Genomic DNA, 19,795 nt, shown 5'->3' with positions numbered 1-19,795 from the left:
TCAGAACCGAAGTCTTCAAACTAAAGCTAAGTATCCCATTGTGGAAACTTTTTCTTCCTCCTTACCGATGTCAGTAAAAGTTAATAATTGCATTACTTGTGGGAAGCAAATACCTCATAAGGATTTTCATTTGTACTGTATTCCTTGCCTAGGCCCTGATCACACCTTGCTTTGCTGTCAGTTTTGTGTTAAATTTAACCAATGCAGTATTAAGCATCGGTATATTTTTGCTTCTAAATATTTTGGTTCAAGATTTAACTACCCTAAAATGTTGTCGATTAGCAATCCGACTACCGGAGTTCATAAAAAAACGCAAGGAAAAAGACAGAGACAGACCGTCAAGGTCCAAAACCGATGATGAAGCTTCTCCTAAGCCAGTCACCGGTACTCAGAAAGGTGCTTTCACAGCCCCTGATACCCGCTACTTTTGAGTCGCAGGACTCTACCGAGACCCATTCAGAGTCCGGTATGCCACGAGATTCGCAAAGTATTGAACCCGCGGATGTCTCTCCCTTGGATGGGTCTGGAACCGCTGAACAGGCACCGGCTACTGAGGGTGTTTTCAGGCCTCAACATTTTTACATTAAACTGACGCCAGCAACAAAAACTAGGTCAAAAACAACTTCTGTGTCTAAAAAGCCGATGCATGAGCCACATGCTCAGGCCCCTATGCCTAAAAAACAGATGATCCCCCCTGCTAAGAGGCCTTGGCAAGGCAATGGCTATGAATCTTCAGATCAGGTTTCCGTTTCTTCTGATTCCTCTTCTGATCAGGAATTTTCTATTCCACCCTATGAGGATTCTGATACAGAGGAATCCATCCCATCTGCATCTCCTCCTGAGGATTACTCTTTTGGAGATAATTTGCATACTTTAAGGGAACATTTTCACTGGGAGATTCAGGACTTCTCTGAATCAAAAAAGAGGCTTAGGGATTTCCTTCTTCTTCCTCAGCATAGGCCTTTGGCAATACCAGCTGTAGTAGACATTGTTGATGATGTGTTCTCAGAATCAAGCATGGCTCCTGATTCCCTGCCTCCGGCTCCTAGTAAGCCAGACAGATATTACAGGGTTTCTGACTCCCACAAATTTCTTTTCAAAAATCCTGCTGCTGATCCTGAAACTATTTCTCAGGGTCCCAAGAGTGTTAAGGCTTCTACAGCCAAAAATCCTACCCCTTCTGGTAGAGATTCCAGGGCGCTGGATAGATGTGGTAAGAAGGTTTAAACATCTGCAACCTTGGCAATCAGGGCTTTAAACTGCCAGTTTCATATGCGTAAATATCAACAGCATGTTATGGGCTTACTGAAGCAGAAAATGATGTTGATTTCTGATTGTGTGGATAATAAAGAGTTACAGGATTTATTGCATTCAGCAGAACAGGTTGGAAAGCATACTTTGCAGTGTGGTTTTGATTCCTTGGAGGCCTCTTGTAGGGCCGCCGTTATTGGATCTGTGATTAGAAGGCATGCCTGGCTCAAGGAGCAAAATCTGCTGGATCATGTTAAAGCTAAAGTGTTGGATGCCCCTTTGCAGCATGATGCTCTGTTTGGTAATAAGGCAGAAGAGGTATTAAAGAAAATGGAAGACAAAGCTAAATCTATGCAAACTGTAAAAGATTTCTTGCTAGTGCAGCCACCCAGGTTCAGTAGACACTGGCCTACTAAAAATTGGTCCTTTCCTGTGTCCAACAAAGCCACTCAGGGCCAACCCAGGCACTCAAAAGGCTCCAGATATCAATCACAGGGTTCTTACAGGTCAAAGCAATGGGGTGCCTCCACCTCCAAATCTGGAGGAAACAAAGCACAACCCTACAGTAAGCAGTCTCAATGACTTTCCTCTACCATCTCCAAGCACTTATCTTTTGGCAGCCCCCTTGGGGGGGAAAACTAGCACTTCATGCTCAAAACTGGCAGTTAATTACCCAGGACAAGTGGGTATTAAACATAGTATCCCAGGGGTACAGATTTCATTTCCATACTTTGCCAATTCCAAACGGATGGCCGGATCTGCCACAAAACCAGTGGGCAGAGGCCCAGAAACAAGTCATGTCCCTCATGGATATGGGGGCTATTCAACCGGTACCAGAAAAGGAAAAAGGACAAGGATTTTATTCAAGACTTTTCCTGGTACCCAGAAATTACAATTCATGGTGTCCAATACTGGACTTATCGATTCTAAACACATTCCTGGACATTCCAAAATTCAGAATGCTGACTTTACAACAGCTACTGCCTATGCTAGGCAAGAATGCTTAGTTAGTAACTCTAGACTTAAAAGAGGCATACCTGCATATCCCAATAAGGGAATCATACAGAAGATACCTCCGCTTCAAAGCAGGTTTTTTGCATTACCAATTCTCTGCACTGCCCTTTGGCTTATCTACTACGCCCAGGGTCTTTACAAAGTGCCTGGCACCAGTAATTGCATTCTGCAGACAAAGAAACATTCAAATCTATCCTTATCTGGACGATTGTCTCAATCAAGCAGAGGACAAGGACACTCTGCTTTAACATCTGGCATTTGTAAAAAGGCTTCTAGCATGCCTAGGGTACACCATAAACAAAAAGAAATCACAACTGGTACCCTCTCAAATAATTACATTCCTGGGTGCAAGCTTGAATACAATTGCCCAGATGGCTTACCTCACGCCAGACAAGCAAAGGCAATTGACAACTTATTTCAAACAAATGGCAACAAAAACCCAGTTATCTGCAAGACAAATTCTGCAGGCTTTGGGGTTCATGGCATCCTGCAGTCTACTAATTCCATATTCGAGACTGCATATGAGGAGACTTCAGTGGTACCTAAAAAGTTTATGGAGTCAACATTGTCACAGCCTGGAAACAATGATTCCTTTCATTCCCTGCCTACAACAGGAGTTTCTTTGGTGGGCAGAAACATGTCACCAAAACAAGTGACTGTCATTCACACTACCCCCTGCCACCCAAACCCTAACTACAGACGCATCAGACTTTGCTTGGGGGGCCCACCTGGCAGGGAGATGCATTCAGGGCAAATGGAGCCCAAACCAACTGCATCTGCATATCAACCAGAAAGAAATGCTGCTCTGGCAGCCTTCAAGGACTTAGTTCATCCAGGACAATTACTGATAAAGACGGACAACACCACAGTTATGTGGTACATAAACAAGCAGGGGGGTACACATTCCTACCCCCTTTGCAGACTAGCCATGGCCTTGTGGAACACAGCCTTGACTTACCGAATACATATTCAAGCTCAATTCCTGCCAGGAAAGCAAAATACTCTGGCAGACGACCTAAGCAGAAATCTTATGGACCCGCATGAATGGAAACTGGATCCACAAATCTTCTTCATGTTAACACAGAAATGGGGGAGCCCAGACATAGATCTATTTGCCTCTCCCCAAAACTATCAGTTGGACAAATTCTACACAAGAACTCATCACAAAAAAAGCATGGAAAGTGGATGCTCTATCCTTCAGCTCATCACAAAAAAAGCATGGAAAGTGGATGCTCTATCCTTCAGCTGGAAAAAACTATCAGTTTATGCCTTTCCCCCTCTGCCTCTACTCTCCAAGGTCTTACTAAAAGTCAGACAGGAAAAACCAAAAATGATCATAATTGCTCCGGACTGGCCTCGCCAGCACTGGTACCCACTTCTAAGGAATGTATGTCACACCTTCCTCTGTGGTACTTGCCTCAAACACCTCATCTACTGTCTCAGCAGAACTATCAAATTCTGCACACTCAGCTCCAAACTCTGAATCTTGCAGCATGGTTAATCAACTAATTATTCAAACCACATCTCTCAGTAAATCTGTGATGGATGTCATTTTGGAAGCCAGAAGGCCTAGTACTAGAAAATCTTATGCTGATAAATAGAAGAGTTTCTGTGCTTGGAACCAAGCACAAGGAATAGACACAGCAAACCCCAATATTCCTCAAATTTTACAATACTTAACTGAGATGCTTTGACAAGGGCCTATCTTTTTCTTCAATAAAAATCCATGCCTCTGCCATCTCTGCTCATTACAACACAGAGCCTCCCCTCTTTTCTCATCTACTGCTTAAACAGTATCTCAGAGGGGCCAAAAACTTAAGGCCTCCCAGGAGAGCACCAACTCCTGCATGGGACCTCAAATTTGTGCTGGAAAAACTCACCCTGCCTCCTTTTGAGCCAGCAGCTACTGCAGATATAAAATTTCTATCTTGGAAGACAGCTTTTCTTTTGGCAGTCACTTCAGCAAGAAGGGTTTCAGAACTACAGGCTCTCATGGCAGAGGAGCCTTTCATCATATTTTACCCGAACAGGGTGGCCCTCAGGACCAATCCTTCTTTTATGCCTAAGGTGGTATCCAGTGTGGCTCTTAACCAGACCATTCACCTGCCAACATTTTTCCCAAATCCACAGAACAAGGGGGAGCGGATTCTGCATTCATTGGATGTACACAGACAACTAAGATTCTACTTAAACAGGACAAAATATCTAAGAAAGTCTGAGCAGCTACTGGAAGCATTTGCTGCAGGATCAGAGAGGAAGGCTATATCAAAGCAGACGATTTCTAAATGGATAAGCCACTGCATTCGTTTCTGCTATTTGCACCATGGTAAACCTGTGCCCAAGGGAATCAGATCCCATTCCACCAGGGCTGCCTCTACTTCAGCAGCTTTTCTCAGAGGGGTCCCAACCAGAGACATTCTAGAAGCTGCTACTTGGAGCTCTGTTCATACCTTCACAAAGCATTATAATTTACCTCTCTTCTCTAAATCCAGGGCAGGCTTTGCCACTGCAGTCATGCAGGACCTTATAGCTGCTCCTAATGCTGTTTAGTTCCATCCTCCCACCCATAGCTTAGGGATTCTACCCAAATGTAATGATTGCAACAGTGAAGCACGAAGAACATAGTACAGTTGTGTACACTTACCATAAATGTAGATGTTCGAGTATATTCACTGTTGCAGTCCAGGTTACCCACCCGCCATCCCCCATTCTATACCTTTTCTTTCCTTCACTATACTCAAAAGCCTTTGTGGTGTATTTGCTTTTAGTTGAAGGTAAATTTTATGTTTCTAAGGTGCATTTACATATTTACAGTTTATTTATATATATATTTTTGCTCCCCATTTGGGGGGCACCTGACATCTGGGGCAAGAAAAACTGATTAAAATGGCGTCGGCTGCATGTTTTATACCCTGACGACCTGACGTCATGGAAGAGGAGACAGCAACCGATGCAGGACCCAAGACTTTGTTATTCAGGCCGACTGAGGGCAACCTGCCAGCAGATTACCCAAATGTAATGACTGCAACAGTGAAAACACTCGAACATCTACATTTATGGTAAGTGTACACAACTGTACTTTTTGACACCCTGGAAGCTTCTTGCAGGGCAGCAGTCACTGGTTCTGTCATTAGAAGGCATGCTTGGCTTAAGGAACAACCCCTGCCAGACCATGTCAAATCTAAATTTTTGGATGCCCCCTTGCACAAAGATAACTTATTTGTCATTAGTGCAAAAGAGGTCTTAAAAAAGATGGAAGAAAAAGCAAAATCTATGCAAACAGTTAAGATTTGTTGCAGTTCCAGCCACCTAGGTTCAGCAGGCATTCTCCATCCAAACACTGGTCCTTTTCTGCTCCTAGTAATCTGGCCCAGCCTAGGCCCCGTGGAAACAACCCCCCCCCCCAGACAGCAGCCCCTGGGAATGCAGAGATCTAAGCGGTGGACTACCTCCACTTCAAAACCAGGAAGTTCTAAGCCACCCCCTTATGGTAAGAACTCACAATGACTCACCTCCGCCACCCCCTCCCTCTGCCCACCTTCACCTACCCCTAGTAGGAAAACTCTCCTTTCACTCAAGCACCTGGGTCACCATTACCAAGGAACAATGAGTTCTGAACATTGTGTCTCAGGAATACAAATTTTCCTTCCACACCCTTCCAACCCCAAAAGGGTTCCCAGATCTACCACCGAATCAGTGGGCAGAGGCACAAAATCAAATCCTTTCCCTGTTCTCTATTTGGGCAAAAGAACACGTTCCTGTAGAAAAGATGTGCCAAGACTTCTACTCCAGACTTTTTCTGGTGCCCAGAAAAGAGGGCACCTGGTGGCCCATCCTCAATCTATCCTTTCTAAACACCTTCCTGGTGATCCCAAAATTCAAAATGCTCACCCTCCAGCAGCTGCTACCCATGCTCTCCAAGGAAGCTTGGCTAGCCATCCTAAATCTAAAAGAGGTCTACCTCCACATTCCTATCAGGGAATCATGCAGGAAATATCTCTGCTTCAGAGCAGGATCTCAACACTTTCAGTTCTCTGCACTTCCCTTTGGCTTATCTGCTGCTCCCAGAGTTTTCAGAAAATGTCTGGCTCCGGCCATTGCCTTTTGCAGATGAAGAAATATTCAAATTTATCCATACTTAGATGACTGCCTTATTCAGGCAGACAGCCAGGAAAAGCTGCTCAAGCACCTGGCCTTTGTAAAGACCCTACTAACCTCCTAGGGTACACAATCAGTGAAAAGAAATCCAAACAGGTTCCCACCCAAAGGATTATCTTCCTGGGAGCAAGTCTGGACACAGCATCCCAGATGGCAAACCTTACACCAGAGAAACATAATTTCCTGACAGTCTACTTCTCTCAACTAGTGATCATGCCCCAGCTATCTGCAAGGAAGATCCTGCAAGCTCTGGTGTTCATGGCATCTTGCATACTACTGATTCCATTTGCCACACTGCATATGCGGAAACTTCAGTGGTACCTAAAGAGCCTTTGATGTCAACACTCTCAAGACCTGGAAACTATCCTACCTATAATTCCTTGCCTCAGAAGAGATTTCCTTTGGTGGGCAACAGCATGCTCGCACAACAAGGAGACTGCCTTTCTCTCCACCTCCACCCCCCACCACCCAGCCCTCACCACAGATGCATCAGATTACACTTGGGGGGCACACCTGGACAGCAAGTGCATACAGGGCCAATGGAGCCCACAGCAAATCCCTGTGCACATCAGTCAAAAGAAATTATGGCTGTGCAGCATGCCTTGGTAGCTTTCAAACCCCTTCTGTCTCCAGGGGTTCTCCTGATTAAAACAGAAACCACTGTGATGTGGTACATCAACAAGCAGGGAGGGACTCACTCCTACCCTCTATGCAGGCTGGCCATGACCCTTTGGCACACAGCTTCTTCCATGCAACTACACCTGTTAGCACAATTTCTACCAGGCTCTGTCAACTCTCTGGCAGACCAATTAAGCAGAAATCTTCTGGACCCACACAAGTGGCAACTCAACAGAAGTACTCTCACTCTAATAACACAGAAATGGGGAACCCCAAAGGTCGACCTCTTTACCTCCCACACCAACCGTCAGCTCAGCAAATTCTGCACCAGGGAGCATCATTGCATGGCTTGGAAAGTGGATGCCCTGTCCTTCCCAAGGGTCAAGCTATCGGTTTATGCCTTTCCTCCCCTACCTCTCATCCCCAGGGTATTGCTCAAAATAAGGGAGGAAAAACGTAGGACCATTCTTATAGCTCCAGACTGGCCCCGACAACACTGGTACCCCTTGCTGCGCAGCCTGTCCCAGCTACCTCCATGGCGTCTTCCTCAGATTCCAAACCTCCTGACCCAGAGGGAAGGGGAACTCATGCATCCCCCATTGCAGACACTCAGGTTGGCAGCTTGACTTGTTCCCTAACACCGAACTGATCAGCCATCCTCAGTAAACAGGTTCTGGATGTTATCTATGAGGCCAGACGTCCTAGCACCAGAATGTCCTATGCAGATAAATGGAAAAGGTTCTGCACCTAGATCCAGGCTAAGGAAGCCAATATGGTACAGCCCTCCATCCCTCTCATCCTGGATTACTTAGCTGACCTACTACATGGTGGTCTGTCTTTCTCCTCTATAAAAATGTATGCCTCTGCAATTTCTGCTCATTTTCCCGCTGAGCAGCCCCTTTTCTCACACCCTTTGATCAAACGGTTCCACCAAGGGGTAGCAAATTGACACCCCCAAGTAGGGCACCAACACCAACTTGGGACCTTAACTTTGTCTTGGAAAAGCTCACCCTGCCCCCTTTTGAACTATCTTATTCTGCAGAGCTAAAATTTCACTCCTGGAAGACAGCATTCCTTCTGGCCATCACTTCAGCCAGAAGAGTCTCTGCAAGCACTCATGGCTGTGGAACCCTTCATCATCTTCCATGCTGAGAGGGGATCCCTCAGAACTAGCCTATCCTTCATGCCCAAGGTGGTGTCCGTTGTGGCTCTCAACCAATCCATTCATTTGTCCACCTTTTTATCTAATCCCCAGAACAAGGGGGAAAGGATTATTCACTCTCTAGATGTGCACAGACAGCTCAAATTCTATCTGGACAGGACTAAATCCTTCAGAAAGTCTGATCAATTGTTGGTTAGCTTTGCTACAGGGGCAGAAGGCAAAGCCATCTCCAAGCAAACCATTTCCAAATGGATAGCACACTGCATCCATTTCTGCTACAAACACCATGGAAAGCCTCCCCCAAGGCGGTCAGGACACACTCCACCAGAGCAGCCTCCACCTCTGCAGCTTTCCTCAGAGGAGTCCCCACTAGGAACATCCTGGAGGCTGCCACCTGGACATCTGTTCACACTTTTACCAAGCATTACCACCTGCTTCTCTTCTCCAAATCCAGGGCAGGGTTTACATCTGCAGTCTTGCAGGGCATCCTAGCCAGCCCCTAAGTTCCTTGACTGCCTCCACCTTCTTCCTCAGCTTTAGGAATCTACCCAAATGTGATGACTGCAATAGTGAAACACGAAGAACATAGTACAGTTGTGTACACGTATCATAAATGTAGATGTTCGAGTTTATTCACTGTTGCAGTCCTGGTTTCTCTCCCTCCATCCCCTTTTATTACCTTTCTACCTTATTGTTCTCCTTTCCTTACAAATGACATATTGGTATTTATTTTGCACTGGTGGGGTTCTTCCACCAAAACCTGGCCTCCTACTTTGGGGGATCCTGACAGATTAGAGCAAGAAAAACTGATGTAATGGCGTCGGGCGCCTTACTTTATACAACTGATAACCTGACGTCAGTCTTCAAGCGATAGCAACCGATGCAGAAATATTAAGTCTCTGGTATTCGGGCCGGCCGAAGGCTACCCTGCCAAGGATAAACCAAATGTGATGACTGCAATAGTGAATACACTTGAACATCTACATTTATGGTAAGTGTACACAACTGTAATTTTTCTTTCCTAATTCTAAAAATGAGGCATTAGACTTAATACCGCTTACTGTTTTGAACATTCATGTTGAAGCAAAACCTATTGTTCTATTAACTTTTTAAGTAAGTTAGTGCAGTATTTATAAACTGCCCCTGATTTTGATCCATAGCACCCTATTATTTTAACATTTGTCTAGAATTCTTAAACAGTTTGTGAGTTATGCTGCTGTTTGTCTGTTAGTGCTTGCTAAGTGCCTTGTCAGCTTTCAAAGGCAGTAAACACTTTGCACTTTTGCCTGTAGTCTGCATACTGTGCAAGAATTGCAGTCTTATTCTAAAAAAATATGCATCTCACTGGCACATAATATCTGTAGACTGCAAACACAGAGACAACAATGTGTTATCATTATGGTTCTCATGTATCATAATGAAATTCTATATATTGAATTTATACTTGGTAAATGTTGCCAGCATCTATAACAAGCACTTAGGCTCACTACCTGAGCTGTAGTTTAAGCTTCCTTGTGTGTCAAGGGGAAGTGAGGTGTGTGGGGAATCTTGTTCTGATTCTGTGCTTACCTTTAAGTCTGATCCATAATGGAGATTAAACGAGGAAATTCACAGAGATGTCCACATTTCTTTTTATTCATGTATATCACACACACACATCCACATGTAAACGCACACATGCACGTATATATCTGTATGTGTTTGTGCATGTGTATACACATACACAAATACAGTGCTAGGCAGATCTGCAAAGCAATTCTTTTTAACTCTCAAACATCTTTTGGAAACGTTAACATGGGAATCAGTAACTTCCACATGACATTCCTTGACTTAAACAATAGTTTGATGACATGCAGTGTGTGTGTGTTTTCTAGATCTCTATATATAATTTTGTCTTAGCACTAATAGAGATGTACTTCCACTGAAAGCCAACAACTGTTAAAGCAGTAATCCACAAATGTCCTTGAGTATATCAGAATTTACACACGGTTGATGTGGTTTGATCATGAGAGCGAAGGCCAAGTGATGATACAAAGCAAACTGTGGGTAAATCCTGATATACCCATAAACAGGAGTGGATTATTATTATTTTTTTATAAAATGGCGTTATTAGAAAAGAAATTATATAACTTTCTTAAATAATGTGATTGTATAAGGGGACTGCAGTCTTCTTCTGTGTTTTCTTCGCTATTCTGATGTAATGCACATGCGTATGGAACTTGCGTTCCCAAGCTTGCACAGTACATTGGTGCTAGAGAAGATATGGAGAAAACAGAATCTCTGTTGTTTTTAAATTTTTTTGTAACTGTTGAAAAATAGACATTTACAGGGCAGCACAGAAATATAAAGAAAATCTGGTATGTTTCTGTTTTAGTTTTGCAGAAAGTACCCAATTATTCTCGTATTTTGGTGTGCCCTCCAGTGTATGCCAATAGAAAAGTCTGACCACTCAGTGGTACTTCAGCAGCTGGGTTTTCTCCATTGGTATATGCTCGAATTTCAACAGGCTTGCTGGTTGGGCTGTCCATTCATTGTGCTTGTTTTTGATTACTAATGAACTGTTATTGTATAATTATTGTTAAAACACAAGTATCACTTTCCCTTGACAATAAGTAATGAAAGGTACAGCATTATGTTTCACTTGAAAGTCATTAGCTGCTTGTTGCTGTGTGTTTTAACAATTTAAAGTCATGTTATTTAAGAATTCAGGGCACCCTCCTTATCTGCTTGCTTTCTGTAACCACTTTCATCCAGTTAAAAACTTAGTAAAACATTTTGGTACAGACATCATAGAAAAGCCTGGTTAAAATTGTGTACTACTAATGGTAAAATGCTCCATAAAATGCTGAAGTTCAGCAGGGGATATTTACTATTTTAGCAAATTGGATAATTATATATTGCTGGACCACGGATGTCATCAGCATTGCATGAACTGGTGACTCACAGGATCATGTTTCTCTAGTTGTTCCTTATTCTTTGCTTCAAGAAATTTTCCATTCTTGTCTTTAAGAACCCTTTTACTGACATGGGTACATGTGACTCGAACCATCTGTTGCTGAACTACGGCAAGTGTTTTACATAATTTGTAACAGTTAATGGTATTAATGTGTTGTTTTGCAGATGTTTCCTGGATGAACTGGTGTCTCACAGGGTCGTGTTTCTTCAGTCTTTTCCTAGTTCTGTGCTTCAAGGAATCTTACGATAGACTCTACGTGGATGTTTTTGTGTCTGTTTGATGATGTTTATGTGATCATGGGATCTTTTATAAAGACTGGAATTTGTTTTTTTATTTACTGCACACTTGCTCAGAATTGCACAGTTTGAAAGAGAATTAGAGTCTGCTGGACTGTGGAAGCTCTTAGCTGAAAGTCCTGGAAAAGGGTCAGAAACTTTTCAGTGGATCTCAGTTAGGGGAAGACTGTCTTTAGGTTTTAAATTTAACGAACTCTTGAAATATTCTATCAGATTAAGCAAACACATTCCACTTATTTATTGAAAAATGTAGATTTAAAAAAAAACTCAAAGAACGATTAGTTTTTCTGTCGTGCTTTGAGGTGCGGGTTTTAGACCATGGTGGGCTTATATGGTAAAAAAAAAATATTGAATGTACATTCATGTAGAAGTCACTTTTCCTAGTCATTCTACCTAGGGAATATAAGCTAATGGTATGACTTATTTGCCCCTTCAAGTTTACACATACCTTGAAAAGCACATATGAGATCGCTTTTCTTTGGAGTCTGCTTACATTTCAGCACAAATCTTGTCATCAGACTCTGAATTTAAGGTCTCGTAGTAATGATTCTTGTCATTGGGCATTTGTGGTATTCAAATGTGCACACTCAGCTGAAGAAACCTTGTGGATGCACTGTGGAATATTTTTGTCATGCTAATGCAAACATAGCACTGGAATCAACTGCTGTTATCTGCAGTACATACTGAGCTTTTATCAGAAGGACACAGCATTTGAAAGCAGCAGGATGTGGCAACGGTTATAATTATCGGACAGATGATTGTGTATAGAATACACTTGGCACCTATTAGCTCTTAAGCTTAATTGTTGCACCACCCTTAGCTAACATTAGATTTGACTGTTGTATGATTGACACTGTAACATTAAAACTCTTGAACATGTGCTGTGTATATTCAGGCAGAATGTTTTAACACTTTGTGCTTTCTACTCATCTGCTCTATTGATGTTTTTAGGTCTGGAGTGGGCTAAACTAAGATGGCTCTTGCCAACTGTACATGCACAGAGTGAGTGATGTGAGTGCGTACGTGTTTGAGTGTGTGTGTGGTGTGCACTCATGTGCGTACGTGCATGCATGTTTCTGTTTTGGTGATACTATGACAGACATTAAATCTTGTATTTTGCTGTGAAAATTCAAGATGTGTGTTGCATTTCCTGCATGTTCATGGTTTCCCTAACATGACTATGACAAGAAAGTCATGGTCCTGCTCTAAATGGTGTCTTTAGTTACTTTATACACTGACAGATTAATCACTCCAGAACATGGAGCCATGTCTTTCAACTGCAGTCTTCCAGTGCTGGTAACTTGGCTCTTTTGCTGATGTCTGATTTTTTTTTTTTAATTTGTTTGTTTCAATAAATCTTTGTTGTGAGAAATTAACTATCACTGACTCCAGTTTAGATCATTTCTGAAATGCCAGCCCTTCACAACTGAGTGTTTTATCTGTAAAGCAGCCATTCATCATATGTGAAGGAAAATGCTGAACTGATAAGACAAATAACTTGTCAGCAGCATCATAAATCATTACTGCTTGCAAAACATACTGCGTGCTTTCCAGCTGTATCTTCAGTTTATAGTGTTGAAGCCAACTCATCTTTTATTTTTCTCTTCACTTCAAGGTTCATGCAGGATTATAGATATTGCTTTTTTTCCAATTTCAAGGGCTTTATTAACATTTCACTCATTTCACTATACATATATATATATATATCTATATATATATATATCTATATATTATCATGTGTGTGTGTGTATTTATTTTATTTTACATTTGTTTACTGGGAAAGTCCAGGTGGACCCATGTCCTTTTTCAATGGAATGGAGGCCTGGGGAGAAAAGCTCCAAGTAATAAAGTAAACATAAGAAGAAGAAGGTAGCAAAAATGTACATTATAACATTAATAAAGTAGCTTAATAACAAGAAGGTAGTAAAAGTGTACATTGTAACAGTAAAACAGTATGTAAGATATCAACAGTTGAATATAATACATTCAGGGTAATTGTAGTTAGATTCCAAGGTCACAGAAATTAAGACAATGACAGCATTTGAGTAAGTAGGGATATCTAGCTTGACAGATGTAGTGAGTCATAACTCTTTACAAGGGTTATGTGCACTCATTCAGTGCTACTCACGTGGTCCTTTATGGTTAAGGAAGGAGGGTTAGAAGGTGATTAAAGAGAGTAGGGAATGGGAGTGGCCTATCCTGGGGAGGTACAGAAACAGAGCCAGGAGTTTGCAAGGTGGGTTTTTAGGAGCTTTTTAAACTATGTTATTGAGGGAATGGTAACTAGTGAGTTTGGTAGTCCGTTCCAAAGCTTGGAAGTATAATTGGAGAAAAGGGATTCGCCTGCTGGGTTTTTTTGCTTTGGTGACTTGTAAAAGAAGTTTTTTACTAGAGAGAAGGGATTTTGAAACAGAGTAGAGTTGAATGAAGTCTTTGAGGGCTGGGGTGTTTTCTGGGTGGTGAAGGATTTTAAGAGCTAATGTTAGTTGATTAAAATGGTAGGGGCTGAGGGAGTTCAAGCCATTTGAGTTGCTTGAGGGCTTGAAAATGATATCTCTTGTAAGATGCATTGGTGGCGAATTTGGAGACTTTATTATAACTAGCTTCAAGTTTGGCAAGGTCTGTTTTACGTAGGTTGGTTAAGATTGGGGATGCATATAGGAGAGTTGATATAAGATGCATCCTGGCAATTGTGACTTTTGCATTATTAGTTAGAAATGGTTATTTCTGTATAGGAGGCCAAGTTTATTGTGAACTTTTTTGATGGTTGTTCAATGTGGATATCGAATTCTAGGTTTAGGTTATTGTCAATAACAACCGCTAGCATTTTGGTATGGACAGTTAACGTGATCATGGTTTTGTTATTGGAGAAGAATGGGGAAGATTACAGAGGGAGAGCTATTCTTGGTTGGGCAGAAGAGCAGTAGTTTTGTTTTGTTAGGATTTAGTGTAAGCTGGGAGCTGGGAGTTGGTTAGCCAGGTTTCTACAGATATGAAGGAGTCTTAGGTGATGGTTTGAAGGTTGTTGAGGGATAAGGCTGGCCAGATCAAGGTTGAGTTGGCATATTGAATCACAGATGTTCTTCGTGTTTCACTGCTGCAGTCATTACATTTGGGTAATCTGCTGGCAGGTTGCCCTCAGTCGGCCTGAATGCTGAAGTCTTGGGTCCTGTGTCTGTTGCTGTCTTCTCTTCCATGACGTCAGGTCGTCAGGGGTATAGAACATGCAGCCGACGCCATTTTCTCCAGTCTTTCTTGCCGTGCGGTGCCCGAAGCAGAAGTATTTTGCAAGTGCCGGTCAGCCGACTACTGAAATATTCGCGTTTGAGTTTCAGAACCAAAGTCTTCAATAAAGCTAAGTACCCCGTTGGGGAAACTTTTTTCTTGCTTTTTACCAATGTCAGAAAAAGTTAATAATTGTATTTCTTGTGGGAAGCAAATACCTCATAAGGATTTCCATTTATACTTTATTCCTTGCCTAGGCCCTGACCACAACGTGCCTGGCTGTCGGTTTTGTGCTAGATTTAACCAACGCACTATTGAGCATCCGTATATTTTTGCATCTAAGTATTTTGGAAACAGATTTAACTACCCAGAGATGTCGTCGGATAGCAATCCGACTACCGGAGTACGTAAAAAACGCAAAGAAAAGGATAGAGAAAGGCAGTCGCAATCCAAAACCGATGACAAACCTTCTCCTAAGCCAGTCGCCAGTTCGCCGGTACTCAGTGAGGCACTTTCACATCCCCTGATACCCGCTACCTTCGAGTCGCAGGCCTCTACTGACACCCATATGGAGTCCGGCATGCCGCAAGATACTCAAGGTATTGGACCGACAGATGTATCTCCCTCGGATGGGTCTGGAGCCGCTGAGCAGGCATCGGCTTCTGAAGGTGTATTCAGACCTCAACATTTTTATGTCAAACTGACGAAAGCTGCAAAAGCAAAGGCAAAGATACCTTCTAAAACTAAAAAAACGATGCCTGAGCCACGTGCCCAGGCCTCTATGCCTAAAAACAGATGAACAAAATGGCTGAAGACCTTATTACCTTGATCAGGTGTACCCATCCCCCTCCAGGTAAGAGGCCTAGGCAAGACACTGTCTATGAATCTTCAGATCAGGTTTCTATTTCTTCTGATTCCTCTATTGATCAGGAATTAGCTTTACCTTCCGATGAGGATTCTGATGCTGAGGAGTCTATTCCATCTGCATCTCCTCCTGAGGATTATTCATTTGGAGGAACCTTGCATACTCTGAGGGAGCATTTCCACTGGGAGAGTCAAGACTTCTCAGAATCAAAAAAGAGGCTCAGGGATTTCCTCCTCCCTCAGCACAAGCCTTTAGCCATTCTCCCTGTGTTAGACATTGTGGATGATGTTTTCTCAGAGTCAAGCCTGACCCCTGACTCTTTACCTTGGCTCCTAGTAAGCCTGACGGGTATTACAGGGTCCCTAACTTTCATAAATCTTTATTTAGAAACCCTGCTGCTGATCCTGAAACTATTTCACAGGGTCCAAAGGAGTTAAGGCCTCAACAGCAAAAAACCCTACCCCCTCCAACAGAGATTCAAGGGCACTGGACAGATGGGGGGAAAAAAGGTTTATACATCTGCAACCTTGGCAATCAGGGCCTAAAGTTGTCAATTTCATATGCTTAAGTACCAACAACATGTTATGGGATTGCTGAAACAGAAAATGATGTTGATTTCAGAATGTGCAGAAAATAAGGAATTGCAGGAATTACGCCTCACAGTAAGACATTGTCCTGTTCGATTTTCAGCTAGAGCGTCTTCTGTGTGGAGACATGCGTGAATGGGTGTACCTTCGTTGAAGGTTGTGTGCCAGGGCCGGCAACTCGGCACGCAAAAATCTGCTGCCAATCATTAGCGGACCGGAGTTCCGCTGTGGCGACCCCTAACCGGAAAAAGCTGAAAGGCACAACAACATTGCATGCAGCTGAACAAGTTTGAAAGCATACTTTGCAATGTGGCTTTGATTCTTTAGAGGCCTCCTGCAGGGCCGCAGTTACTGGATCTGTGATTAGCAGGCATGCCTGGTTAAAGGAACAAAATTTGTCTGATCATGTTAAAGCTAAATTGCTAGATGCACCTTTACAGCATGATTCTCTGTTTGGTATTAAGGCAGAAGAGGTTTTAAAGAAAATGGAAGACAAAGCTAAGTCTATGCAAACTGTTAAAGATTTCTTACAAGTGCAGCACCTAGATTCAGTAGACACTGGCCTACAAAAATTGGTCCTTTCCTGTGTCAGACAGAGCTCAAAGGGGCAAATCCAGACACCTTAAGGGTTCCACGTACCAGGCTCAAGACTCATACAGGTCAAAGCAATGGGGCGCATCCAGTTCCAAGTGTGGGGGAGATAAAGCGCAAACCTACAGAAAGGGATCCCAATGACTTCCCTCTGCCTACACCAAGCACTTATCTTTTGGCAGCACCCATAGGGGGAAAATTAGCACTTTTTGCTCAAAATTGGCAGTTAATAACCCAGGACAAGTGGGTACTGAACATCGTATCACAGGGATACAGATTCCAGTTCCACACTCTGCCAATGACAAATGGTTGGCCAGACCTGCCAAAAAACCAATGGGCAGAGGCACATAAATAGGTTACGTCCCTCATGGATATGGGGGCCATTCAGACAGTACCAGAACAAGAAAAAGGGCAAGGTTTTTACTTGACTGTTCTTGGTACCCAGAAAAGGACAAGGCCTGGTGGCCAGTACTGGAATTATTGATTTTGAACACATACTTGGACATTCCAAAATTCAAAATGCTTACTTTGCAACAGCTTCTGCTCATGCTGGGCAAGAATGCTTGGCTGGTGACTTTAGACTTAAAAGAGGCATACCTGCATGTCCCAATAAGACAGTCGTGCAGAAGATACCTCAGATTCAAGGCTGGCTTAATGCGTTACCAATTCTCTGCACTGCCCTTTGCTTATCTACTGCGCCCAGGGTCTTTACAAAGTGCCTGGCTCCAGTAATTGCATTTTGCAGACAAAAAAGTATTCAAATATATCCTTACTTGGATGACTGTCTCATTCAAGCAGAGAACAAGGATACTCTTCTACGGCACCTGGCATTTGTGAAAAGGCTTCTAGCATGCCTAGGGTACACAGTAAACGAAAAGAAATCGCAAATGGTACCCTCTCAAAAGATAACATTCCTGGGTGCAAGCTTGCATCCAACTGCCCATATGGCTTACCTCACGCCAGACAAACAATGGCAACTGACTACTTACTTCAAACTGATGGCAACAAAAACCCAGTCTTCTGCAAGACAAATTTTGCAGGCTCTGGGCTTCATGGCATCCTGCATCCTAATTCCATATGCAAGACTGCATATGAGGAAACTTCAATGGTACCTAAAAAGTTTATGGAGTCAGCATTCACACAGTCTGGAAACAATGATTCCTCTCATCCCCTGCCTGCAACAGGTGTTTCTGTGGTGACCAAAGGCCTGTCACCAAAACATGGAATGGCCCTTCACTCTACCCCCTGCCAGCCAAACCTTAACAGCAGACGCATCAGATTATGCCTTGGGGGTCCACATGGCAGGAAGATGCATTCAGGGCATATGGGCACCAAATCAAATGCATCTACATATCAACCAGGAAGAGATGGTAGCTGTTCAAAATGCCCTAACAGCTTTCAAGGACTTACTTCATCCAGGACAACTACTGATAAAGACGGACAACACCACAGTCATGTGGTATATAAACAAGCAAGGGAGCACACACTCCTACCCCCTTTGCAGATTAGCCATGGCACTGTGGGACACAGCTTTGACCTGCCAGATAAATCTTCAAGCTCAATTCCTGCCAGGAAAACAGAACACACTGGCAGATGATTTAAGCAGAAACCTTATGGATCCTCACGAGTGGAAACTAAATCCACAAGTATTCAGCATGATAACAGAGAAATGGGGGAGCCCAGACATAGACCTATTTGCCTCTCCTGAAAATTATCAATTGAAAAGATTCTGCACAAGGACTTATCACAGACAAGCATGGAAAATGGACGCCCTATCCTTCAGTTGGAAAAACGTGTCAGTTTACACCTTTCCTCCTCTGCGTCTTTTACCCAAGGTAGTCCTAAAAGTCAGACAAGAGAAGCCAAGGATGATATTAATTGCCCCGGACTCGCCCCGCCAATACTGGTACCCAATCCTAAGGAACTTGTCTCAATACCCAGCTTGGACCTTGCCTCAAAGACCACAACTACTGTCCCAGCAAAACAATCAGATCCTGCACAATCAACTACAGACTCTGAACCAGGCAGCATGGCTAATCATGTAATCATACGAACAACACCTCTCAGTAAAGCTGTGATGGATGTCATTTTGGAAGCCAGACGGCCTAGTACTAGAAAAGCTTATGCTGACAAATGGAAGAGATTCTGTGCTTGGAATCAAGCACAAGGAACTGATACAGCAGAACCACATATTCCTCAGATATTGCAATACTTAACTTAGATGCTTGACAAAGGCCTATCTTTCTTATCAATCAAAATCCATGCCTCTGACTTTTCGGCTCATTACAATGCAGAGCCACCAATCTTTGTTCATCCTTTGCTAAAGCAGTCTCTTAGAGGAGCCAAAAAACCTAAAGCCTCCTAGAAGATCACCATTACCTGCATGGGACCTCAATTATGTGTTGGAAAAGCTCACCCTGCCTCCATTTGAACGAGCCGCTACCGCTGATATAACGTTCTTATCATGGAAGACAGCTCTGCTACTAGCAATTACTTCAGTAAGAAGAGTTTCAGAGCTACAGGCCCTCATGGCTGTAGAGCCTTTTATCATATTTTACCCAGACAGGGTGTCTCCAAGGACAAATCCTGCTTTTATGCTTAAGGTGGTTTCCAGTGTGGGTCTTAACCAAACAATTCATCTGCCAACTTTTTATCCAAATTCGCAGAACAAAGGGGAAAGAATTCTGCATTCCTTGGACGTACACAGACAACTAAGATTCTACTTGAGCAGGACAAAAGCTCTAAGAGAAACTGAGCAATTACTAGTGTCATATGTTGCAGGATCAGAAGGAAAGGCTATCTCAAAGCCGACAGTTTCAAAGTGGATAAGCCACTGCATCCGTTTCTGCTACTTACACCATGGTAAACCTGTGCCCAAGGGCATTAGGTCTCATTCCACCAGAGCTGCAGCTACTTTGGCAGCCTTTTTCAGAGGAGTACCAACCAAAGACATTCTAGAGGCTGCTACTTGGAGTTCTGTTCACACCTTTACAAAACATTACCATTTGCCTCTTTACTCTAAGTCCAGGGCAGGCTTTGCCACTGCAGTGCTGCTGGGCCTTATAGCAACAC

The 19,795-nt window shown here is 43.0% G+C and overlaps 1 protein-coding gene across 1 annotated transcript in view; it reads left to right on the top strand.

Annotated features, from left to right (window-relative positions):
• Positions 1-12,831, top strand: part of SLC49A4 (solute carrier family 49 member 4) — an 838,329-nt gene extending 825,498 nt beyond the window's left edge. The window contains exon 9 of the mRNA XM_044062768.1: positions 11,324-12,831. Coding sequence (XP_043918703.1) covers positions 11,324-11,439 — 116 coding nt within the window. The 3' untranslated portion in view covers positions 11,440-12,831. The remainder of the gene's footprint in view (positions 1-11,323) is intronic.
• The last annotated feature ends 6,964 nt before the right edge of the window (positions 12,832-19,795 follow it).

This window comes from Protopterus annectens, chromosome 2.part1 (genome assembly GCF_019279795.1).
Source record: "Protopterus annectens isolate FY-2018-M chromosome 2.part1, PAN1.0, whole genome shotgun sequence".
NCBI classification, from domain to species: domain Eukaryota; kingdom Metazoa; phylum Chordata; order Ceratodontiformes; family Protopteridae; genus Protopterus; species Protopterus annectens.
This window is presented reverse-complemented; position numbering and strand designations above follow the sequence as displayed.